General features: G+C 40.6%; 1 protein-coding gene across 2 annotated transcripts; it reads left to right on the top strand.

The window, feature by feature from the left end:
• The first annotated feature begins 1,514 nt into the window (after positions 1–1,514).
• On the top strand, positions 1,515–22,363 carry LOC102233507 (glutamate decarboxylase 1-like). Of its 2 annotated transcripts, XM_005804586.2 has the most exons (17): positions 1,515–1,787; positions 2,643–2,762; positions 5,926–5,982; positions 7,408–7,545; positions 9,155–9,397; positions 10,918–11,008; positions 15,824–15,936; positions 17,398–17,513; positions 18,589–18,668; positions 18,766–18,820; positions 18,904–19,020; positions 19,105–19,169; positions 19,833–19,911; positions 20,043–20,192; positions 20,284–20,391; positions 20,516–20,605; positions 21,161–22,363. In XM_005804586.2, the coding sequence occupies exons 2-17, from the start codon at positions 2,687–2,689 to the stop codon at positions 21,332–21,334; spliced, it is 1,752 nt and encodes a 583-aa protein (XP_005804643.1). In that variant the 5' UTR covers positions 1,515–1,787; positions 2,643–2,686; the 3' UTR covers positions 21,335–22,363. The 2 variants fall into 2 exon arrangements, with proteins under 2 accessions (XP_005804643.1, XP_005804644.1); XM_005804587.2 differs by lacking the exon at positions 5,926–5,982.
• The last annotated feature ends 3,136 nt before the right edge of the window (positions 22,364–25,499 follow it).

The raw sequence follows: 25,499 nt of genomic DNA, 5'->3' as shown, positions 1-25,499 counted from the left end.
CCTCTTTCCATTGGTGAAAACACAAAAAGGTACAATTATTGAGGTAAGATTGAGGTAAACACAATGGCATCAGAGTACAGACAGACAAATCCCACAATCTGACAGTCTGCTTGGCGTACCTGTCCCCCAGAGTCGATGCTTTTAGAATAACAAGCTGCTCCATCTACAACCACTATAGTGATAACTTTTAAAGGAGTTTATTTTTTTAATCTCTTTCTTCTCGCCATTTTTACACAAAGGTCGTATTTGTGAAGTGTATGGCAGTCGGTGTCCCGTTACAAGGTTCACGTAGAAATCGAAATCAGATCCGATCACTAACGCCGGCACGTTGTGTTCCGATTTAAAGAAATTGAAGAACAGCTGAGAAACAAAGTTATTGCCATTCATCGGTATGTAAAGGGTTGTAACGCTATTTCTAAGAGTTTAGGACTCCAGTCACACAAAATCAGAGCCAATTGGAACAAATGATGAAACAATGAACAGTGGGGAGAGCCTTCCAAGAGCGGTCGGACGACCAAAATGATCCTAAAATGTATCCTTGACTCATCCAGGAGGTAGCACAAGAACCCAAAGTCATATTTAAAACTCTGCAAGCCTAATGGCTAGTTCACACGGCAATATCCTTAATGACTTTCAGCCCGATCTCCCCCTTCCCAAAAATCTTAAGGACGCTCCGCTTATCGGGATGGAAACACGGAGCGGAATCAAAGACACACAGAAGACCAAACAACTGCAACCAGAAACTCCAATGGATGTTGGAAACTATACCGCCGTTGCCTCTTCCCAGTCCGTCATGTTTGTTTACTTTGAACTCGCATCGGATCTCAAGACGTCTCGTCTGAAACCTACATGTTGGTGAGTGAAATCAGTTCACAACCGCTCCTGGATGCCACACACCCGTTCACACACATACATTCGCCTGCCAAAAAAAGCCCTGACTTTTAGAAGAAAAAAAAGAAATCATGTGACACATGAAACATAGGTGGAACCTTTTGCACAGTGTGCGTCTGATTACATCTGGTGGAAAACTGACTCAGCATTTCAGATGGAGAGCATCATGAAACGTGGTGATGTAACTGATAGAACCATAAATCCTCCTCCTTACAAAGGACAATGTGTGGCCATCAGCTGCTGACCATAAGTCCAAGTGCACACCGGCAGGTCAATCTCTGCACTTGTTCAAACAAATGGAGGGGCTTGGCTGTAGTCTATGTCTGCAGCTCAAAATAAATAGGCGGTGACTGAATTGAAACCAAGAAGAGTCTAAAAAAAAATGTGTCTCCTCAAGGTCAGTCGCTGAGGAATCAAGTCAGAAAGCGTTTTAGGAGATCATTACCCCACACCACCCAACATCACCCCCAGCCACCCCCACAACCCACACCTGGAGACACGCACGTGCCTGAAGGAACAACACGTCACTGTTGCATTTAATTTCACATTTCGTCCCCCCCACCCCTCACACCCCCACGCTCTCTCGCTCGCTCCCCAAGTCTTGCCAGGCTTCTTGTGGTGCCTCTCCGCTGTCAGTGGACTCCGGGCAGGCTTCATTAGGCGTCACGGGGAGGCAGCGCCGTGACTCACTGCCTGCGTCGAGGGACCAATGGGCAGCCTCAGCTCTCCGATATAAATAACGAATAAAAGACATTCTTGAGAGAGGACCGGGTGGAGGGCGGGTCAACGTGCGCTCGCAGCTGGATTGGATTCTTTCAGCGCGCTCCCTCCGTCAATGGACTGCTTCTTGTCGCGCATATTCTTTAGTTAGTGCGTGGAGTGGATAACCTGTGCCGGTAAGATCCGTTCACCCCTTTCCTTTCTGTGCTTCGTGTTTATTGACAAGGCGTCGATAGCCGCAAAAACCCAGACAGGTGACAGGTTGATCCTTCTAGGTATCATAAAACCCGGAGCTGGTTTCATTAAACAATAATAATTATTATTATGATGCAGTTTTAAATGAAAATACTCAATTACTTTTGATATTTGAAATCCTAGAAGAGTGACAGAACGAATCGTGTTTTTTCCCCCCCTCACACCTTTATGACATCGACTCGTTTTTTCTTTTTTTAGACTGCAATGTTTCACTGATCACATAGATTCTTAATAGAGGGAAAATAGTCTAAATGTTTTCTATGTCCTTGTGCTCCTTCGAAAATATCAACTGGTGCGATGGCTGGGGATGCTCGACAATAAAGCGCAAATATTTTATTTTTAATTTATTTTTTGGAGGATCTAATTAAGAAAAAAAAACTGAAGGGGGGTAAAAGAGGATCGTTTATTGAAAGACGCAATGATAGAGGTGTCTGGCTCATTCCTGTCAATCATTCTCGTTATGCATTATGTATGGGGGGGGGGGAAATTGTTGCAAATCGAGACATGGTCGTTTAAACATTTTTAAAATATCCATAAATATCTGCGTTTTGATGTGCACCTGTTCTGTTTATGTCGTGCGCAATTCTCTTCAAACTGCGCGTCTCGATCAATGCCCACACCGGGCTTGGTCTTCGGAAATATTTATTTATTTATTATTTATTTATTTATTTTTCATCAGATCTCACCATGGATCTACCGCTTATTCTGGATTTTATGTTTTCAGACCCCGCAGCCTCTTTCACCGCCCCCACCCACCACCACCTTTCTGTTTGCAGGTGAATTTTCCCCCAGCTTTGGACACCAGATACCAGGAGAAGCGATGGCGACGTCCGAACCCAGAGCCACCGGGGAGGAGCAGGACCCCAACGCGGCTAATTTACGACCCCCGACTGGAAGTAGGTCCTCACACACCGACCATCCGGCGATGTTGCCTCCGTGTCCAGGAGTTACCCTCAGAAAAGATAGCAGCTCAACGACAAGGCCGATGGTGCCTTGCTAAAAGGCTCTTCTGAACCCAGTCCAACCCCCCACATCTCTCTCTCTGTTTCTCTCTCTCCCTCCTCTCCCCTCAACCTCTCCCTGATAAAGGCAGTCTCGCCCGGGCCATTTGCTGTGTGGGCTCCGTCGTTAATCATCCCGGTTAAAAACAGAGCCATTACACCAGCCTGTCGCTGTCTGGCGGATCAGCAGTGCGCGCCGGGCAGCAGACAAGGCTGAAATAACGCACCATTAAAGCCTATCTGAATGACATTTATCCCTATAGAAAACACATGATAATAATTCCGAATAATTTGCAGCTTCATTTTGCGTCTTCTTCCTTTTTTTTTTTTGATGGAGTCTTATTCGTTCGCATTTACTTCTGACTTCTTAATATTCCATGATAAAAACCGAAATGCATATGTATATATTTTTCCCAGTAAAAACTGATATCATCTTTTTTTATTGGCTAGTTATTTTTCATCCACTTTTCGCAGAGATGGCTATACATTAACCCGGGGGGAGTGGGGGGGGGTCAATTAGTCACATTTTCAGTCTGTGGCGCATGCACAAAATCGACTATTAAAACACGTTTGAGCGGCCATCTTCACCGCAACGCGGAGGAGAAAATATAATAACAATAATAATAATAATAACAACAACAGGGTGTTGTCCTCCTCAACTCAGCCAGTCAGCAGCGAGAAACGGCCAATTCAGGGGCCTGTGAAGCGGCACATATGACATTTTCTTCTTTTGTTTTTCCTTAAACGAAACATTTTGGAGTGAGAGTTCATATACTTATGGCCTTTGGGCGTCAAGTGGACGTGTCTCAAACTCCCGGATTTATCCCCAAGGTGAATCTGTACCCCCACAAAGACGCATTGGAGAGAAATGAAAAGAAGAAAGAAATAAGAAAATCTAAACTATAATGTTTGTTTTGTCTGCTGCTGCTGCTGCTGCTGCCATTATCTCTCTGCTGTGCTCCATCTCACGCCTGCCGGGCTTGTGTCTGTGCGTGGGTGTTTGTGTCCTGGTACGTGAGATTGCTTCAACATATAAAAACACTTTTTTTTTGTTGCTCTGTTTTGTTCTGTTTTACAGAGTTTCTCATCAGGTGCTTTATGTAGGCCTATGCCATGACTTTGCAGCTCACGCTTGTCCCTCAGGCTGCACCTGCATAAAGCCTGCTTGAGTTCTGTGCACTAATAAAACAAGCTGTTAGAATTTCTAAAAAAAAAAAAAAAAAAAAAAAAGATTTTGTAGTGTTAAAAATTTTGTAATTCTTTGGGAGGAAAAATTTTGCCAAATATCTATGAAAAGAAATTATGCATTTTTTCCAGCTTATAAATAAATTATTTGATACTGTTTTAAAAATGTATTTATTTGACAAATGTACAGCTACATTTGAACTAATTAGTCATTTGTGCTTCTGGTTTAAAAGAAACAAAAACATAAGAGTTTGTTTAGCATGTTACTACACATCTAAGATATGCTAATGAGAGCCTCAGGGTTAAGAAGCTGTGAAATATTGACAATACTGTACAGAAACAAAACGTTAGCATTTAAGCTATAAAGCCGACGTAACAACTTGTTTGGATATTTTTGTTTGGATATTGTTTTACTCGTCTCAATATTTCTGAGTAGAAATTATGTAGGTCCAACAGCAACAAGACTTAAGCGAGTTCCGACTAACTCTTGAGATGTGCTAACTCAACAGAATCTGATAAGCAAGTTTAACGTTAGCATTAGCACTGTTCCTAATCAAAATGAAAAGAAAATACCATGGTGGTTTGTAAACCTTTCCATGGTAACCACAGCTAACACGTGCTGCTCTCTGACAATGAACTCGTGGTTAAAAAGCGCCACTTGCTAGCAGGTTTAGCATTAGCAAAGTTGCTAAACAGGCTAAAATTCGTGTTTCAAAACAGAAACATTCACAATTTCAAGTCATTTTAAATTTCTGAACTTTTACTAATGTAAAATCTAACAGTTATTGAATGTTATGCTGTATTTACAAGTTAAAATGCTTGCTAGCTCTTTATCATTTTAGTAAATATTTAACTCAGAATTTTAATTTTCTAGGGCATAAATTAATCAAAAAATAATAATTCAGAAAAAAAAAAAAATTATAAATAATTTTACCAATTTTGTTGTTTAAATTCCATCACATTCCAGGTGCAAGAAACTTCACTTGTCAGTATACTTCACATTAGCATTAGCGCTAAACGCTAACTTGAATTCTTGTTGTAGCACAAGTCTTTTGACAGTTCTTAATTTTAATTATGTTTATATTGATTTGTATTACACTATATACCCAGCATCCTTTGCTGGACGCCACACACAACGAATAAGAATAACAGTGGCGTGAACCAACATCTGCAGTTTCATTCTAATTTAAATGTTTAGTCAGGACGTTCACAACGACAAAGCGACAAATGCTGTTACAATTGTAACATTTTGAAACATTGCGTTTGTGTAACTCTTGATTAAAAATAGAAGCAGTTTTATTGGTTCATATTTAATGTCCTCCTAAATTCAGTTTTACAGTGTATCAGATGTAAGGTTTAAGCTGCTTTCTATTTCCAGCTTGCCACAGGCTACCTAAAATCACGCCCATTACCAGCCCGTTCCAGTCACATATCCTTTGTTGCACTCAATTAATTTCTCGTCCGTGGGCTCATTTCACGGGTGTTAATTCCAGCCCGCCCCTTGGCTGCGTGGTTTCGAGCCGGCGTGGATGAGCCCCTCGGTCCCTATTGATTGAAACCAAAATCGGAAATGTTTTAAAACTACTCTCGCTGAAATACAAAGGGGTTGTGGCACAGAGGATATAATTAGAGGACAAAAGAAAGGCCAACCAATTCTGTGTATTGAAAATAATTTAAAAAAAGGGAAGGAGAATATGACTCAGCCGACCTGTCCGACAGCCGTCGCTTCACGCTGTGCTCAGTGTGTGCTCCGTCGTCATCCGCCTCTGCACGGCCTGCACAGCACACACAAAGACACACACACACACACACACACACAAAGACACACACACACACACACAAGCAAAACTCAAAAACGTTCATTCTGTTTTAGCCTACGAGTATGCGTGGATGCACGGATGCACACGGAAACTGGGGATGAAGATTTGCGGTAAGTTCTGGTTCGAGCCCATCCATCATTTCCTGTCACGATTTCACCACCTCGTGAGCCATATATCAGGAGGACGGGTTTTTTTGTTTGTTTGTTTGTTTGTCGCTTCTGTCTGACATTCAATTTGCGGAAAATATTTGTATTATTGTGCATTTTTTTTTCTTCGAAACCGGTCATTACTGCAAGTTTTTGTTTGTTTGTTTTTACCCATTTTGAGGCCTTCTGAAATGTAGGCCATTGTTCAGAGCTGAGCTGCTCGTACAGGCCGATCCACCACTGTCACTTTGCGTTTCCATCTCCCAAAGGTCAGCGGGCATTAGCCCCTAAGGTGCCGTGGCGATACCCCCCACAACCCGCCCCCTGACCACCGTGTCCTTTCCTTATCAACACTGAGAAGAAAAGCCCTTTCGACATGTCGAGGAAGGGGGGAAAAAACAAACAAAACCCTAGAATTAAATAAAACATTTTCGTCTCATTTTGACGAAAGTGGCATTATTATCATTACCATTATTATTATTAATATTTTTATTATTTTAACAAAACATCTGTGGTTAGTTTTTGTGACTTGCAAAATCCATGGATGATGTAGATTTACAAAATGGAGATGAAGGTAATCAAACGGAATGTTATTGACCTGTTTGCCTCACCAGAAATCAATGAAAGGCCCCAGGAAGTACGACAAGCCAGTGATCCTTTTTCCTTTCTTTTTTTGTCTTCTTTAATTTTAATTTATCATTTCGACTTTGATGAAGTCGTGCCTTGAGGGCAGGTGGAGTGAGAATGTTTACAATGTCACAAAGATAGATTTTAAATCGGCTTTATAACAAGAGACATAACTGCGCCTTCAGAAAAAAGGGTTTCGAACAGGCGTGAATGGGACGTCTATGTTTTTACGCATTTATCTACAGAAAGCTATTCAGTTAGGAGCCGCCTGATTAAGTGGCTGAACGTAAAATAGGCCTCCCCCTGGGCGCGCGGAGGCAGATTGCCTCGGGACTCTGTTCATCCGTCATTAACCATTGGGTTTGTATTCAGCGGCTGCGTGGAACATCGCCTCGGGCTGCCGTGTAGTTGTACTGACTCGGCCTGTTGTTGCTCCCTGCTGGTAGGGACCGACTGTGACGTCACTGGGTGGGACCCTCTCCCCCGCTTTCCCCGGTGGTCGAGTCCTAACATTGGCGCGTGCCGCTGGCCTATTTAAGGTTGACCTGCCCACACCAATTAGCATTTCACACGGCTCAGATCATATGAAGCCGAAACAGCTTTAAAAAAAAAAAAAAATCGGACATTCATCGTCTCAGATTTTGTGAAATAAACTCATTTTTTATTATTTCTTTTTCTGTTTTCATAAACCTTATTTTTTTTTTCTGAGTGTAATGGAGGTGCTTGGAGATAACGCGTTCTCTTCGTCGTGCAACACTTTAGGCTTCCTGCAGAAGAACAACAGCCTGGAAGAGAGAGGGAGGCTCGCGGGCCAGAAGAACCTGCTCTCGTGCGACAACAGCGACAGAGACTCGCGCTACCGCCGCACAGAGACAGACTTCTCCAACCTGTTCGCCCGAGGTGAGACCTTTACACCTGGCTGTAGTTTCACAACGGTGGGCCTAAAACGGTGCTTTTAGCCCTGCCTTCGTACAAAACTACAAAAGTGTTTCCTTGTGGTTTTTTCTTTCGCTGGCCTGTCGCTCTTATCTTTTCATGCAACTGTAAATTGTTCGTAATTAGCTAAATTCATTAAGTTTGTGAATTTGCTTCATTTTCTTTTCCCCCCAAGAAACACAATTAACTAGCTATTAAGTCAAATTAGTTAATGTTATTGCTTGTTTTCACCTGGTAGACTATTTACGACGCTTAAATTTGCTCCCAATTTGATTTCACCTCAACAACATCTGGAGTACCGCGGTTTCACAGTACATATAAAACGATAGTCAAACCTGATTTTGACTAATATGAAAGCACAATAAATTCGTGAAAGACCACACTCAATAGACAAGTCAAATTTGGACGCATTTAACATATGAAAGATTCAACTAAATACATTTTTAGGCCTTTATTTTTGATTTGTGAACACTGGAAATGTGATTTACAGCTTTTTAGGTTCTTCTTCACCTCAGACAGGATATATCAGAAAACAGCAGCAGATCGGTCAAACCTGGAAATGAGCTGGCACAAATAACTTAGAAATTGTATAAAATATAGTTTATGAAGCTTTTTCATTCAGTTTGTTAAAACCCAAAAAGGAGAATGGCTTAAAGGTGCTTGGCTTGTCCGCCACCTTAAATGGGGTCCAGCCAGAAAACTGCAGACTAAAACCTGAACAGATTCATTCTGCAGCAATGACAGGTGTCATAAAATACAACTTGTGAAACTTTTATCCTATTTAGATTTTAAGCCTCTCTATAAGTTATGTACAACTCATTTAAAGTTGCACATAACTTTAAATGAGGTTTGGCTTGTAAACTGTATGACCTGCACAGGTCAGATCCTTTCAGTTATTCTACGCTAATTACAGCTTCTATGAAATATAGTTTACAACTTGTTGAGTTTTTTATGAATACTCGAGAAGTGTTTCAAAGCCTTTTGGGTTTGCATGGTGTCCAGCTTGAAAACTATTTAATAAAAAAAACCTCAAAAGTTCTCATAACTGCCCTTGTAAAACTTAAGTATGACTGAGGATTTTAGATTTTAATCTAAGCATTGAGGTTAATTTAATGCAGTGAAACGGCCATTTTGTCTAACACCATCATAGATTCAAAGTTCAGCATTTCACATTATTGTATGACAACCTGGCCGCAAGGAAACTGTTATTAGTTATTATAGACTGAAAATAAGCTTCCACAACATTCCCACCTTTAATCCAAGTCTCATTGGTCACTTGGGTCTAAAGGAGAAACAGAAAAATCACTATTACCCCTGAGGTAAAACAAGTCAATTTGTCCTTTTAAAGTTTAGTTCAGGAAAATTTCTAAAGTGCAGTTATCAAATAAGCCTGTAGTCGTCTTTAAGCTATTTGATTCCAACTGACATTGAGACACAAGGTAAAAAATAAATGAACATTTGGAGATCAAATTGAATTTGGTGTTTTTTAAATATGTTTGAATTTTAAACAAGGACCGGTTTTAAATTCACCGCTAAGCTTTATTCCCACTAACTCTCCCCTCCCACTTCTTAGACCTTCTGCCAGCCAAAAATGGAGAGGAGCCCACCATACAGTTTTTGCTGGAGGTTGTTGAAATCCTCACAAACTACATCAAGAAAACCTTTGACCGCTCCACCAAGGTGCTGGATTTCCACCACCCTCACCAGCTGCTGGAGGGCATGGAGGGTTTCAACCTGGAGCTGTCTGACCAGCCGGAGTCCCTGGAGCAGATCCTGGTGGACTGCAGGGATACGCTGAAATACGGCATCCGGACAGGTGAGAAGTGGCTCGTATATTGAGTTCAGCAGATGTGCAGACACAGGGTGTGTGCCAATTGCTGCTGGCTAGTCTGAAGGAACTGAGCATTGGAGTTTCGGGTGGAGGGCTGCTGTGTGTAGCGGAACCTTGAAAACTGCAGCTTCAAGGTGGAGATTTGTTTTTAAAGGCGCTTTTTGCGCAGCTGAATGGTTGCCATGGGAGATTACGGTATTAAGAATCACTTTATAACATGACGTAAAGCTTAAAAAACATGTATTTTACACAATACTACCCTTTAATTTTACACGGTTGCATAGGAAAATTACTTCAAATAGTTAAACTGTTGGCCAGGTGCGTGCTGTGGTGGCGCAGGGGGTTAGCACGCCCCACTTTTGGAGGCCTTAGTCCTCGACGCGGACGTCGCGGGTTCGACTCCCGGTCCCGACGACCTTTGCCACATGTCTTCCCCCCTCTCCTCACCCTCCTTCCTGTCTGCCCACTGTCGAAAAAATACGAGCCACTAGCGCCGCAAAAACTCTTCGGAGAAAAAAAAACAAAAAAAAACTGTTGGCCAAAAGCTTGCTGAAATATTACTGGTTTCGCAGTGTGACTTGGCTACAATTTATTTAGGCTGAAGGTTTGAACATGTATAATTACATTTTTGAATCAATATTTACTTTTAAATTAAGCGCCAGAAAAACAAAGAGGGTTTTATTTCCACACATGTAGTCTATTAAGATAACTACTACCTTGTGTGTTTCCCCTTGCTATTCATTTGACGTTCCCTCCTGTTTCCCCCCATGACTTATTAAACCGAGTGTAGCCTGAGGGCGATCCTGACGTGGGCTGTTTCAAGCTGCTAAAACGACAAAGCTCAAACTGTCCCCTGGGTTTTACCCCATGCTTGTTCAATTCAGCCTCTGTTTTTCTCTTCGTTTTAAAGCACTGCCAGGAGGATTTTATTGTGTGTGTGTGTGTGTGTGTGTGTGTGTGTGTGTGTGTGTGTGTGTGTGTGTGTGTGTGTGTGTGTGTGTGTGTGTGTGCGTGTGCGCGTGTGTGTGTGTCTGTGTGTCTGTGTGTGTGTGTGTGTGTGGGCTGAAGTGGAGCTCTCCACGGTGCTGAAACAGAAAGTGGCTCGTTTCTTCCGATAGCGGTAACAGCAGATATACCAGCTATTTTTTCCGTGATACTTAGTATGCATCTGCTCATCATGTAACCCGTGTAGAGAGCTCGTGTCCTGAGTGTTGGCTGAGTGTGAGCACCTTGCAGTTTAAACGGCTGTCGTACAGCTGTCACCAGGGCAAATATCGCATACTAAATGTTCATGTTTGATCTATTGTTTTTATAGGTGACCATAGAAAGAAAAACAGTGTTTGAGCACCATAGCTCTTCTGTTTGTTCTGTTTTTGTTTTTTTTCCCACTCAAATCATAATCAGATTGTCTCTAGTGCATTACATAAACTCAATTTAGTTGTTCGCACTGTATATGAAACCTGATGCAACCTGCTAATGCAGCCTGTATTTGTTTATTTGTTCAGGCCACCCACGGTTCTTCAATCAGTTATCTTCTGGTTTGGACATCATCGGCCTCGCCGGAGAGTGGCTCACTTCCACGGCAAACACCAACATGTAAGTCATACAGAAGGCAGGCCTCTGTTTGTCCTTGAGCAGGACACAGTTTGTCTTTGCATGTGTCACATGAGGACAACTGGGATTTCCTGTTTAAAGACTGCTGGAAATAGCCTCTGGTCATTACCATAACAGGATGCGGCGGAAGGGTTTATGTCGGTCCCCTGCGCTCGCTCCGCCACAGGTCCCAACAACCACAAGGCCAGTTATATAAAGTGCTCTGTTTGTCCTGTTAAGACTTTGTATTGACACATGCAGGGCTCCGCTCTGCTCTGCTGTTGTGCGTATCAGAGGCTGCCATGCCCCAGGGGTGGTTAGATTGCATATTGATCTCAGGTCAGACTTACATGGTGGCCCAGTCTGATGGAGGGCATGAACCACATCTGCTTTAGATGCTCTTAATACACATGAACCCACACAGCACATGTGCATGTTGATGAAAAAAAGAAAAGAAAAGCCATTACACTGATACGATCTGTAAAACAGAATAAGTAACACCATTGTAATAGGTAAACAAACTTAGTCCTTCTTGGAAAGTGGAATAATGAATCCATCGTGTAAAGAAACAAAATTAGTCCAGTATTTTCAGAGTTTTTAAACTTGATATTGTATACTACCATTATATTGTACTGCTAATAATAATAACTTTTATCGTACATATCTGATAGAATATTCAATGTTCAATCGATAGAATATTCACTGAACTTTGATCCAAAGCCGCACAGCATTCTGGGAGATGTAGGCAGAGGTGAGGCTTTAGCCACTCAACCTCTCACATCTAGCTGATAAGCAAAGATGGTGGTGTCAACTGACTCACTCACTCTTTGGTTACCTAGCAACAATCTGCTAGGTAAGTTGCACAGCAGCAGTTTCATGTTGTGCCACCGTGTCACATAATGACTTAAAAATAAAAAACAACAATGTGGAATGAAAATGGGATAAAACAGGAAAGGTCAAATCACTAGTTTGGCAGCATTTGAGATATTTAAACTAAAAACAAATAAAAAATTATTCATATCGGCTGATATGAATCGCTTATATCGTGATAAATTATTCAGTCATATCGTCCAGTCCTGGTTCTTAAAAATGTTCTAACTGCTTAATTAAATTCCTTTGCCTTGCTTTGAGTTTGATGCGTGAAAGACCAAACAAACAAGCAATACTATCCAGCCATGCTGATGTCTCCGCTGGCTAAGCAGATCCTGGCTGTTGTTAGGGTGTTGTGTACTGTAGAACTGGTCCTTAACTCAAAAGGAAGTCCAACAGAGCGTAGTCTACAAGAAGGTATGATTTGACAATCATCTGCAAAGCGAAACCAAACCAAAGTTAATGTTTCTGAGGGCATCAACTCAAGTTTAAACCATATTTGTCCCTTTAGCTCTGAAACCATCCCCAGCTCTTTTTCAGAGCATTACAAGCAGCAGCCAAGCTACAAACTGAAAAACTTCCTTTGGTCTCAGGAAAGACAACACATTTAAGAATGAGTGCAATTTGGAGGTGTTCACACTTTTCCTCTTTGTCCAAACCTTAAACAAGCTGGAGTTATACATATGGTTTCCAATCTGAAAATATATATTTAAAGTATCACTTTATTTTCCTAAAGATAATACATTGAAAGCTATTTATGTTGTGAACTAATAACATGCTAGAATTTTATGCTGCTTCTTCAGATTTAACCGCTAACAGCGGCCGTGTGGCAGAAAACATGACACTGAACAAGCTGTAGGGAGCCGAAGAGAAAAAAAAAACTGCAACGACAAAACATGAATTACGAAAAAGCTACAGCACTAAGTTAATTCATTTTTTTCCCTAAACATTATCTCAAGAAATGACCTCTTCCTTAATCTGCTCTCTCTCCCATCTCATCTGCTGGTAGGAAGAATGCCCCAAGAGACAGGGCCATTGACTTTGCACACTCAAACACACCTCCATATCGACAACCGCACACACACACACACTCACACACCAGCCCCGGCTGTCCCAGATTCAGCAGCAAGTCTTTCCAGTCCATTGACTGCCGGCTCATTGTGAGCTGGTCTTAGCAGATAGGCCAGCTGGGCCCCACACTGACACACAATATCCTCAGGCTGCACAGAAAACCCTGTTACTGCGAGGAAACCGGCTGCCGCAGATCCCTGCAGAGTCCTCATTCCGCCTCTATTGTTTCCATGGTTATGAACCGAGTCCCTGCTCCTCTGAGCGTCTGAAAGTAGCGTTGTGTGTAGTGTCAGAGGGTTGAGCACATAAAAACACACGTTCGTGCACGAATTCATCTAAGCACACACACACACTGCACGCCCTTGATGATGATAATAAGGGCATTTAGGGGCTGTCTCTGGGGGACAGGCAGGTGACTGAGGGGTAATTTTCACCCTGAAAAGACCAATGATTGGCTCTGATTGTGATAATGATCACCATTATTGTCATTACAGCATGAAATGACTCAGAGATAAGGAGAATTTTAAAAAGGTGCATCGGTTTTGTCCCGTTTTTTTTTTTGTTTTTTTTTTTTGCTGTAGCAGGGATTGGTTTTAAAACCAGAGAAAGTGAGATGTTGTGGGGATTAAGTATATATATCATTTCTTCCATAATCCATACTTCCAACATATCATAGAAGACTTTGATCTTGGTCTTTTTGTCATCTCTGCAGTTTTGACCTTTTGTTGTTGTGGATGAAAGTCAAAGCCCATAAGTCATGAAAGGAGAATTTGTCTTTTTATGTCTGTTCAATAAAATTGAGCTTGCAGGGCAGTACATGGATTAGACCCCATCACAAAATGTTTCTCTCTTTCAACCTTTTATGCCTTTTCTGTCCTGTTTCTAAGCTATCTCCTATACAGGACGCTCATCATTTCATTATTTGCCTTCTCATTCCTTACGTAGTTATAGTTGTTTCATAGTTTCTTGTGGTATGAACCGATGATCGTCAGCCACACATCAATTTCTTCCATTGTTGGGGGCGTTTCATTCTGGCTTTGACAACTGAGGGTTTGAGAAAATTGTTTTAGAAACACACAACGTACCCATAGTCTACAGTAAAGAAATGAATCGACTCTAATAAATAAATGTTTCTTGGAGGTCATCCAGAGTTATTTCAATATATTGAGAAACGATCATATTCTAAGAGAGTGAGCTAACCCAAACAGGGATGAGAACCAAAAGATAGAGAGAGTAAAATGTTCCCTAATTACATCCACCTGAAATAAATTACATGAAATGCTGAGTCTTTTTTTTAAATGACAAACTATCTTCATAACTAGAGACGTAAGTCTTTCATTGTCTAACAATTCGATTCCGATTTTCAGGGTCACGATTTGATTCAGAAACGATTTTCAAAGAATTGTTCAAAATATAATGTTGCAGCAAAATTAAGCAGACTAAAATGGATTTTTGAATCAATTCAGAATTGCCAGGACTAGAAATTGTGCTTCTCTGTATGATAGTTGTTTTTTTTCTGCACCTTTATTCAAAACAACTAAATTACAATGAAAATATTATCTGATACACGATGGATACACAACAGAAGTAGATATGGATGAAATAGTAATTGATAGGAACAAAACAGGGGACGAACTCGCAAATAGACATATATTAACCCTGAAAATTCAATTGACCCAACAGAGATGAAAAAACAAAAATTGATTGAATTAGGATAGAAAAAGTTTTGAGATTACAATATACAACAATTACATTAAATTAATCAAGAGATTTGCACCACTATGAATCTCTACAGTTTATTCCAGAAATATAAAGAAATAATAACTATATGCTAAATTTTTTGAGGATAGGTGAGTCAAATAATCTTTTTGCACTTGACCACAAAACGAGGGTGCAATCTGGCGAAAGGGCCAAATGAACCTGGGATGGTATGGAGTGGGATCTATACCATCCCACTCTACTCTCCCACCACAACGTCAGCAAAACCAGTGTAGGTCAGGGAGAGGAGAGCCTAGTCTTGTCACGGTGGAGCGGCGTCTCTTCAGTGATGGAAGCAGTGAAGTGTTGTGTAACTGGCCTCCTTACAGGCGCGGTAAACAGCGATGTGTCCGGAGGCGGCGTGTAGGGAATGGCTCGTCACGTAACAAAGAGAGCAAAGGCGCGTGCGCTTGTTTGGAAGAGTCAGCTCTCTGTGTCAGATTTAACCTACTTTAGCCTCCCAAGCAGTTTTGCTCTTTTGTTGTCGGTCGACATGCCTCTCATGTTATCGTTTCTGAACCAGCATTGAGGTCAAGTCCACACCTAGCATTTAAATCTCCTCCTCGCCTCTTCTTCTGGATCTTAAAAGAATAAATTTTTCTATTTAGCTTGCAATATTTTTTGTTCTTTTAATGCGATAGTGAAATTCATTGATTCAGACTTTTCTTTATTCTAGGGCCAACCAGAGCTGTTATCTCATTCAAACATCCTCTCTCCTCCTTTCGTCCACACATCCACGCACACACCCTTCCACATTTGTGTTCTTTCAGCCGTCACATTGGCCCCATTCAGAGCCGTCGCCGGGACGGACGGACCGCCAGATAGCCATCAGGGCTTTGTGTGTTCTAATTAAACCACTCAATGATTTCAGGAGCCATTTCAATATGAATGTTTGCGGGTTGGCTCCTATCAGAAACTTTTTAATTAGCCCAGTCAGCTCTGTCCTGTGCGGATGGAAATGCACAAAGGCTAATAGAAACAACGGAGGAGTGGTGTGTGCGCGTGTGTGTGCATGCGGTGATGTGTCACATCTGCAAGTGCTGCATACCTTCATTTTCCAAATGTGTTTGCAATATGGAGCAATGTGCCGTCTTGATAATGGGGTCTTATGACTGGCAGGTTTACCTACGAGATTGCTCCAGTGTTCGTGTTGATGGAGCAGCTGACTCTGAAGAAGATGAGAGAGATGATTGGCTGGCCAGGTGGAGAAGGAGACGGCCTCTTTTCACCAGGTCAGTTAATAAATCCCACTATTGGTGGATAAGCTGAGCAAGTACGTGCTTTAAAGGATCCCAATAATACTGTCACTAGAAGAAGAATGTGGTTTTCCTCAGAAAATACTTGCATGCATCATTGGCGGGAATATTTGGGGCTTTTTAAGGTGTTTATTTGGATGGCCCTGATAACAAGGTAGTTTGATTTTACAATTTAAAACGTTACAGATTCTTTGATAAAAGTTTAGTTGGTGTGAATGCTCTGGCATTCAGGCTCAATTAGAACTAAAGGTTTAAGTCCTAAATTATCACTACAACCAACAGATTTAGAGTTAAAGTGACCTTCTAGCTTTTCAAAATGTTTTTTTCTGACTGGAAGAGATATAAACGTTTTATAAACCAGCCAGAGTTCAATCCCAAAGAAAACCTGTGAAGGGAGCAAAGGAAAATAGTGATGGTAATCTTAAATACTTTAAGTTCATTGGAAAATGGGAACTGTCAAAAATATCTGTGGAAACATGCAGAACAAATGCCAATAAATGCACTAATGCACTGAGTAATGTATAAATAATTTTTGGCATGCAAAATTTAGGTAAAGTATACAGAAGCTGTGTTTCCTATTACTATATAATTTAATATTTTGAAAATAAATTCACTTAACGGAAAGCAATTTTTAAACAACTCTTTGTTTTTTAGTAAACAGTTTTGCTCTACGATTAGATTTTTTTTGGCCCTATCAAAAATGGTTTATTTCTCAAAACTGCAATGGAAACACTTTTTTTTCGCATCATCAGAGTCACATGATCAAACCATGAAGAAGAAGACAACAGGAAGTAGTTGGAGGATCATGGGGCGGCATGTTTTTAATGACTTATCCTGTGAACAAACTTATGGACGAATGACGATAACGTTTCTTGTTTAATGGAAACACTGCAATTGTGAAACTGTCAATATTCCTCTAATGTCGAACAAACACAAAGTTTTGCACACATTTGTAATGGAAACGCAGCTATAAAGAAATGTACAGAAATAGTTTTTTCTCCCTAAAATTATATCTTTTTTTCACGTTTTTTTTTACGTTTGACGACAAACTTCTTGGCTGAATAAAAATAACTTTCAATCTAAATCTGCCAGGGGTCAGAATAAATTTGAACTTGACTGTACAACCTCAATGATATTTTGTTAATTGCTCCCAACAAGCCGCACCTCATTCACACAGTTTTTGTAGCCATCAAGCTTCTGGCATGATTCTACCTGGATATTTGACCTCTGACCTTTCATAATCTGTAGCGTTCACTTAATTGGTTGGTTTCATGGTAGAAGGGAATCTCAGGGGAGAAATCAGTAGATAGTTTAACCTATTTAACTCTTGACTTGCTGTGACGTAGAAGGTTTTGGAGGTATTCCTCCTCACTCATATTTTACTGGGTCTGGATGATTCTCCGCTGTGGGACTGAGTTATATGTCTTTCATTGACAGGGGGCGCTATCTCCAACATGTACAGCGTGATGATGGCTCGCTACAAGTACTTTCCTGAGGTCAAGACTAAGGGCATGTCTGCTGCTCCCCGCCTCGTCCTTTTCACATCTGAACACGTACGTCATCACACACCAACGCGCTGCTCCACCTCACACCTCGGGAGAACTAGTTCAGTGTTCAGTTCAGACAGTTCACCCTTTGAAAATCTGAAACACAGTAGTTCGGATTTATTCATCGAGTTGTCATAAGCAGAAATCTTCTGGAAAGGCTTTCAAATGTTTCAAATGATGTTGTGAGTTAATAACCATAATAATTTTGTTCTTGTTTAGTATTTCCAGGCTGGAAACTTTTTGAAAAATCTGTTCTTTTGGTCCCCGGAATCACAAACTGGGGAATCTCACAAAATTAAAATACCATTAAAAAGCAAATTTTATCAAAGTCGTCAAACTCAGAGCCAGTGCTTTAGTAAGCTGACATTTCTGTAATAAAACTTTTCTTTTTTTTTTTAGCTGTTAATGATAGAATGAAATTTTCACAGAAACTGAATTTGAGATTTTTAGCAGTTGTAATTCATATCTGCATAAATTATTGAGATGCAAAAGTATTCTTAATATCTTCATCGAATATGAGTCAATGTTTAGTCTGATACTCTGACACAAAAACATGTTGAAGTGACAATAAGCGATACTTTGAGAAATATTTACATGTATGATGAATAGCTTTAAAGAAGCACGCTAATGTTATGATTGCTGCTGCTTTACTCTTCATTCACCTCTGAATTCACTATGTGACGGAAGGACGCCCCCTGCTGGTTAAATTGACAAATTGGCACCAGGTACAATTTAACAGACGCTTATTCTCCAGCAAATAACTCAAGTTTTACCAAAAAGAAAACATCTTATGACACATATTCACTTTTGACAAAAGTAGTTGCTAGCAATGCAAGGTAAACATTATTTCTTAAAAAAAACTCTCTACTCTTTGTGGAAAAATGTTTTAAGAAGGGAAATGTTCACGTTGTTTGTTCTTTTCTTCCTGCCAGATGCTCATCTTGCAAGAATTGCACATTCGACAGTTTTAGTGCAAGCGAGAAAAAAAAAAAAATCAATTATCTCACAAAAATGTTCAACCTTCCCTGAATGGGGCTGTTTGATCATAGATTAAGCTTTTGTCTGATGTGTGTTCCTGCAGAGCCACTACTCTATAAAGAAGGCCGGAGCCGCTCTTGGTTTTGGGACCGACAACGTCATCCTGCTGAGTACTGACGAAAGGTTTGTTGATGGAAAAGCTGCAATCTGAAGAAAAACCCACGTATATATGACTCTTGAAACCAAGAGTATAAAAATATATTGTTTTACATGTTTTCAGAGGGAGAGTCATACCTGCAGACCTAGAGGCTAAAATCATTGCTGCGAAACAAAAGGTTGGTGTCATTATTTCTACTCATTGTATGTTTTTAATTTCAACTCAGATTTTGATCCATCTATAATTTCTGTGTCTCCGCAGGGTTACGTGCCATTGTTTGTGAATGCCACAGCTGGTTCCACTGTCTATGGAGCATTTGATCCCATCAACGAAATTGCTGACATCTGTGAGAAGTACAACCTGTGGCTTCATGTTGATGTGAGTAGCTAATAACTCAGGGTTCACATACATATGGATCAGAGATCCGTCTGATCTTTAATCGTACTTATTTTGTCTTCTCAGGGTGCCTGGGGCGGCGGACTGCTGATGTCTAGGAAGCATCGTCATAAACTAAATGGAGTTGAGAGGTAAGACAGCATGAGAATAGAAACTGCCCTCTTGTGTCTGAAAAGTGTTTTCACACCTGATAGTCCGGTAGACTCAGTTCAGACCCTTTGAAAAACCTAGTCACGCCCTGCGGTAGCTTTGCACCAAGAACCACTGAAGGGAACGATATGAAAACCTCTGAAAGCGACCGGTGCAACTCCCTTCTTTACAAAATGTAAACAAAAATGGAGAGGCATTTGATTTGAGTGGTTATAGGATTTCTCTTATGTCTTAGGCAAAAGACCACAAGCCATTTCTCTTGCTAGTGCGAGACATGAGCATTTGTTTTGGTTGTATTTACCCAGAATGCCCTGCGCTTCAGTCCGGTTCCTACTTTTGGAGTGGTCTCCGGCACGCTTGGCATCCACATATGCTTTAAAAGCACATCAGTCCACTTCAATCGAACCGAGACTGACATTTATGGGCGAACCAGAGTTTGCTCTTTTTGGTCCACATCAGAGTACGATTGCGCGTTCACGCCTCTCCAAACAAACCAAACCTTTTAGGCAGATGAACTACAGTTGAATTAAAGTGGATTAAACATGGCTGGTGTGAATGTACCCTAATTCTGCTGGAGATTTTCAGCCTTTAATGAGTGAATGAATGAACATAATTCACATAACGACATGTATTCAACATCGCAGGGCCAACTCTGTCACTTGGAACCCCCACAAGATGATGGGTGTCCCTTTACAGTGTTCTGCCATCCTAGTCAGAGAGAAGGTACAAACATAAAAATCAATATTTGTATATAAATATCTTATAAGTTGCATGTATTTCCTACAAGTTCCAGGTGATCTGCTTAGAGGAGTCAGAGGGGAAGTGCTAAAGTTGTGTGCCTTGTTTTTCTGCAGGGAATCCTCGCAGGCTGCAACTCCATGTGCGCCGGTTACCTTTTCCAACCAGACAAACAGTACGACGTCACCTACGATACAGGCGACAAGGCCATCCAGTGTGGACGGCACGTTGACATCTTTAAGTTCTGGCTCATGTGGAAAGCCAAGGTGAGTTGGCTGAAGAGTCATTAACTCAATAATAATAGTTAATGTTTGCTTCTATACCCATAAACATTGGTCGAACAACTTTTCCCCTCAGGGCACAATTGGCTTTGAGCAGCACATCGACAAATGTTTGGACCTGTCTCAGTACCTGTACAACAAGATCAAGAACCGGGAAGGATTTCAGATGGTTTTTGATGGCGTGGTGAGCTTCAGCAATTTTCTGTTTAAATTATACAATGTACATTTGATTGTTGATTTTTATTTTTTTATGAAAAGTAAAACAATTTAATGACTAATGTGGATTAATCATATTTGTTTGACTACAGCCTCAGCACACAAACGTCTGCTTCTGGTACATCCCACCCAGCCTGAGAGGGATGCCCGACAGCAATGAGTGGCGAGAAAAACTCCACAGGGTAACTTATGATTCTTACCAAATTATTCATATTCCGGGAATTGTTTTCAATTTGTCTCATTTTGAACACAAACTTGAATTTATTTTATTGGAATTTTATGTGACAGAGCAGCACATAGTTGCACGTAATTGTGTTTTCCAGTTTTCTTCAGGAAGAAAGATCTTAAAAATGTTGCGTGCTTTTATACCAACCCATTCCGACTTGCCTAACTAAAATCCAAGTGGTGACCAAATTAGTAAATAAATAAACATTTTATTCTCAATGAAAATCCATTTGTTCCAACAAATGTCACACTGCTCTGATTTTTCTGTGTAGCAGAAAAAAACAACAGCTTTAAGGTCACTTGAGTGCGCATCTGCTCTGTTCAACTGGCTAAATATTAGACTCGCATCACACTGGAAATATAATTCCCAGCAATCGCTGCCATCTAAGCAGTCCTCTGCGATATGAATATTGCACAACCCGGTGTTGCAAAGATAATATATTTGCGATTTATTGTGTACACACAGGCATTCAGGTTTGCTTCATAGTAACCTGTCGTTTCGACTCCACCAGGTTGCTCCAAAGATCAAGGCCATGATGATGGAGTCGGGGACCACAATGGTGGGCTACCAACCCCAGGGCAATAAAGTCAACTTTTTCCGCATGGTTGTCTCCAATGCTGCTGCCACCCAGTCTGACATCGACTTCCTGATTGATGAGATTGAGAGGATGGGTCAAGACCTGTAGTTCTCTCTGCTATTCAGACAGCAAACTGTGGGGGTGTTTTTGCCACAAGCCTAACAAGCAAATATACCAATCACATGAACCATCAACAGTGCTGCAGAACGATAAATGGTAGAGTCTGGTTTTGGTTTCTTTTTATTCAGTAGTAATTTACCTGAGGCATTCTAAATGTTTCAGCAACTGAAGAGAAACAAGTTCACATAGTAGACTAAATATATAACCTGTGTTTGGCATCTCCAGGTACAGAAAGCGTAGGATTTTTCTGTGATGTGGAGACTTTTAATATTTTAACGTAAATGTAACAATAAGGCTCTCATTCAGAGACATTTGTCTTTTCAAGCTATATGTGTGAGTGAGTGTGTGTGAAGATTGTAAATTACAAAAATGCGGGGAAAAAGCACATAAAAATATACTGAAGTATCACTGAATAGGTTTTGCTTTATCACACATTTGCTACTCATAATTGACTCATGGATGCTCTATGATATATATCTCTCTATATATAGAGCTTATATTTATTTCGTATGCACCAGCCTATTGGTCCTGAATCATCGTCCTGAACTCTGAAGGCGCCGTGTGTCTTTTTGCTCATTTAATGCTAACAGGCGATGCTAAAAGCATTTTACAGCCTCTGTAAATAGAGCTACAGTCTGCAACGTCTTCCCTCGTGACGATAAGCTCTTGTGACGACCTTTGTTTCATTTAGCGCTGGCTCGTATTTGTTCCCAGTACTCAGGCAACGCCAACAAGTGAGTTTAAACATTGATAGTGAGTCACTATTCGCGCATCTAAGAACGTATTTATTTAGCTTCCAGCATTTGCAGATTGATTTATTTCAATGTGGCGTTGTCTTTCTCTGCATTACGTTGTAATACGTTTGTAAAAGTGCTCAGCAGAATAAAGTTTATTTAGAGTGACGTTGTCTGCCAAAGAAAGAGACCCAGGACCAGAGCAATCCATTTGTTTTGTGTGAAACTTCTTCTAGATGTTTGTAAAAAGAAAATGTAAAAAAAAAAAAAAAAAGTTATTTATTGAGGCGTGATGAAATTTCTATTATTTGTGGATTTCTGTGAATGAGTCTTTGGCCTGAATGTTCTGAGATTAAGAATGAATCTGTATAATCCTCTGGCTGTTGTGCCAGGCCTATTTTAGCAAGAAGCACAAGGATGTGAGAATGTACTCTCCTCTGGAGACTACGAAGAAAGTTATGCATCTGACTGAACCCGAATGCATTTACCGTTGTATAGTGGATTCACTGTAATACATATTACTGTTATTCTCAGTGTTACAGGGGCCAAGTGGAATATCTCGTCTGACGGTTGCCGTTTCTGTCTTTGCACAATCTTCACCTTTCTTTCTTCCATTGTAAATGGATGTGTGTTATAAAAGATATATGTTAACATATTTATGGTAATTAGGGACCATATGTGAACAGCACAATTGCATATGTAATACTGTTATCTGTGTACTGGATGTTATCAATGACTGTGACTAGTCTGAATTTTAATGAAGCCAACAGCAACGGAACTGCTCCCTTAGGGTTTTCAGAAGGCACTTTAACACAAATCATACTGTTATGGAAAAATATATTGAATAAAGTCTATTAAATGGGGAAAAAATACTTTATGTTCTATCTTTTCATTCACATCTAAATAAAATTACGCCAAACGTTACTCGTAAGTTATCAAGCTTTATAAAACATTGTTAGGCTAACAAATGCAATCCAAATGGTTTGAGCATTGTCCAAGTTTAAGCTAACTTATCAGTTGCAGAGGTCGCGTTAACGGAATATTTTCCGTATGTGACCGGTTATTTTTTTAAACGACCGGAAAATTTAAAGCCCGTCCGTCATTTGACGCCCCTGACTGGTGCACATGGGCAGACGCAGAGGTAGCTAAAATCGATTGATTAAAACATCCTTTCTGAATATCATCTCATGGACACTGAACTAAATGCGTCTTTCTAACCGGGAGCTGCCAGCGTGTTGAAGAGTTATGGACCGGACGCTTTGGAGCTTCTGGTTAGGAAGCTCATTCCAAACCTCTGGTAGAAATGGTGCGTTTAATTCAAGTCTCATTAACAGACCAGAGAAAACTAAAGAGAATGCAACGATGTGTTAATCCATTATATACAGAGGAACTGACAGTCAGTGGCGCAAAAAGGTGGCTATGCAGCGAATGTAACGCATAGGGGCGCTGCACTAGAGGGGGCGCAAAAACGATGTGGGGAATTTTTTTCTAGTCAGCATTTGATGTACTTAACAGCTGTTTGTGTAGGAAATGATCAATAACAGAGGAACAGACAACAGGGAGCTAAAGATGGGACTCAGAAAAAACTCCGGGGCACAAAACGGAAGAGGGGGGAGGGATAAAGATGTTGGAGAGACGAAGAAAAGCTTTTCAAAGTGGTTGAAAGACAGAAGGTAAATAATGTCCGCGTATCAACAAGAGAGCTGTAAATATTCAGGTTAGCTTAAGCTAGGCTACAATGACGGGCGGTTGTTGTTCAATACGGGAGGCGATTTATTCCGTATTGCTATAAATGTCTGATAGACGCACCTACAACACACATCTCAACAATAAGTGTAATAATAATGACCAAAACAAAACACGGGAAATATTAAGGTCAGCTAAATTTTCTTTGCGGGACGTAAATAGGACCCCTCCACGAACTGACGCTGTTGTCATGGTTACCTAGAGACGGACACTGCGCAGCCGCAGTGAACTGCTATCAACCGGCATCTTTTTAAAATGTCCAACGGATACCACACCGTCCTTAGAAATAAAACCTCTGGCAAAAATACAGACGGTAAACAATGACAGTGAAGTTTAATAGGGGCATTAAAATAAATGTGTCGGCGACATTCAGTGGGTTTGACATCAGACAGAATGGATCAGGAGAGGAACCGCAGACCCGTCAGAACCTAAAGAACCAGACATCAGTCTCTTCATCCCTCAGTCATTTCCTGAATAATATAGATGGCAATTTAAAGAACAAATCATACAAATAGATTAATAGTCAATAAATAAATATTGTGAAGAGAACATTAAAAGCGTTTGTTAGGATTGTGTAGGGAAAATGTTGATATCTTTTATAAATACAGTGTTTTGTGGTCAATATTATTTCACCATGTTATTAATGTGGGTTGCCAGTTTGGATCAGGCTTCCTATCAAGCTATAAGAACGATAGAAAACATGCTAATGAAAAGCCTCAGACCTGGCGCCCATAGGCGGTTCTATACAGGCTAACAGAAGTGGCTCTTTGGCTCACTTATATATTAAATGATGAAATATTGCCCTGTTTTTTGTTTCATTCTTTTTTAATTGCCCTGTAGGCAACGATTTATTCACATATATGTACATTTATTATTACTGATACTTTAATTAAAAATGAGTTGTACAAGTTTATGCCATTGCCGATGACATGTACGCATACACCTCAGAAAGTATGGAGTTGCGCCCCTGCCGACAGTTTATCTTGAGGAAATAAATGACAGTGCAGAAGTTCATTAAACCGTAGCAGGCGCAGTGCACTGCACAACCAACGCAGACTGCGAAGAATTAAACTCAACTCATCCTGCGGTTTTAACAAATGGAGACCTCTGGGTGCACATTGCCCTCCCTGCCAAAAAATAAATAAATCCTCGTCAAAGCGCACAACTGGACTGCACAGGGTAAAAAAAACTCGCAGAGTTCAATTGATCGGATTGGTTCAGACCGATCCAACTGACTAATGAACCAGCGCTGATTTCTCTTCAGATGCGACCAGGAGGAATTTGAGAGGCTGTGAGTTCAGACCGCAGCAGGTGAGGCGCTGGTAATTTAAGTGGAGTCGTATTATCTGCATGATGCGTCATTGATTCAAATTCAGTTAAAAAGAATAATGTCTTGATTCCACAAGGAAAATAATGAAGCTAATAATTACTTAATTATAATATTTGTGTAAACAAAATTCTTAAATCCTGCAGCTAGTTGTAATCTGTAGTTTGTAACTGCCCTGTTAGGTTTCATTGGATTACAGTGAGCTGGCTTTGATGTTGCCTAGCAACATAGCACACATTAATTTATTCCACTGATGGAATCTGATGATGTCAAAGTGTTATGATGTCATAAAAGACATAGGTAAGGTGTCATTGCCTTAAAGGCAAACGAATCCTGCGTCTGAATT

Source organism: Xiphophorus maculatus, chromosome 6 (genome assembly GCF_002775205.1).
Source record: "Xiphophorus maculatus strain JP 163 A chromosome 6, X_maculatus-5.0-male, whole genome shotgun sequence".
In the NCBI taxonomy this organism is placed as follows: Eukaryota; Metazoa; Chordata; class Actinopteri; order Cyprinodontiformes; family Poeciliidae; genus Xiphophorus; species Xiphophorus maculatus.
This window is presented reverse-complemented; position numbering and strand designations above follow the sequence as displayed.

Coding starts and splice junctions, on each gene's coding strand:
- LOC102233507 (XM_005804586.2), top strand. CDS start 2,687: ATGGCGACGTCCGAACCCAGAGCCACCGGGGAGGAGCAGGACCCCAAC. Junction 9,398..10,917: donor GAAATACGGCATCCGGACAG/GTGAGAAGTGGC, acceptor TTATTTGTTCAG/GCCACCCACGGTTCTTCAAT. Junction 18,821..18,903: donor TCATTGCTGCGAAACAAAAG/GTTGGTGTCATT, acceptor GTGTCTCCGCAG/GGTTACGTGCCATTGTTTGT.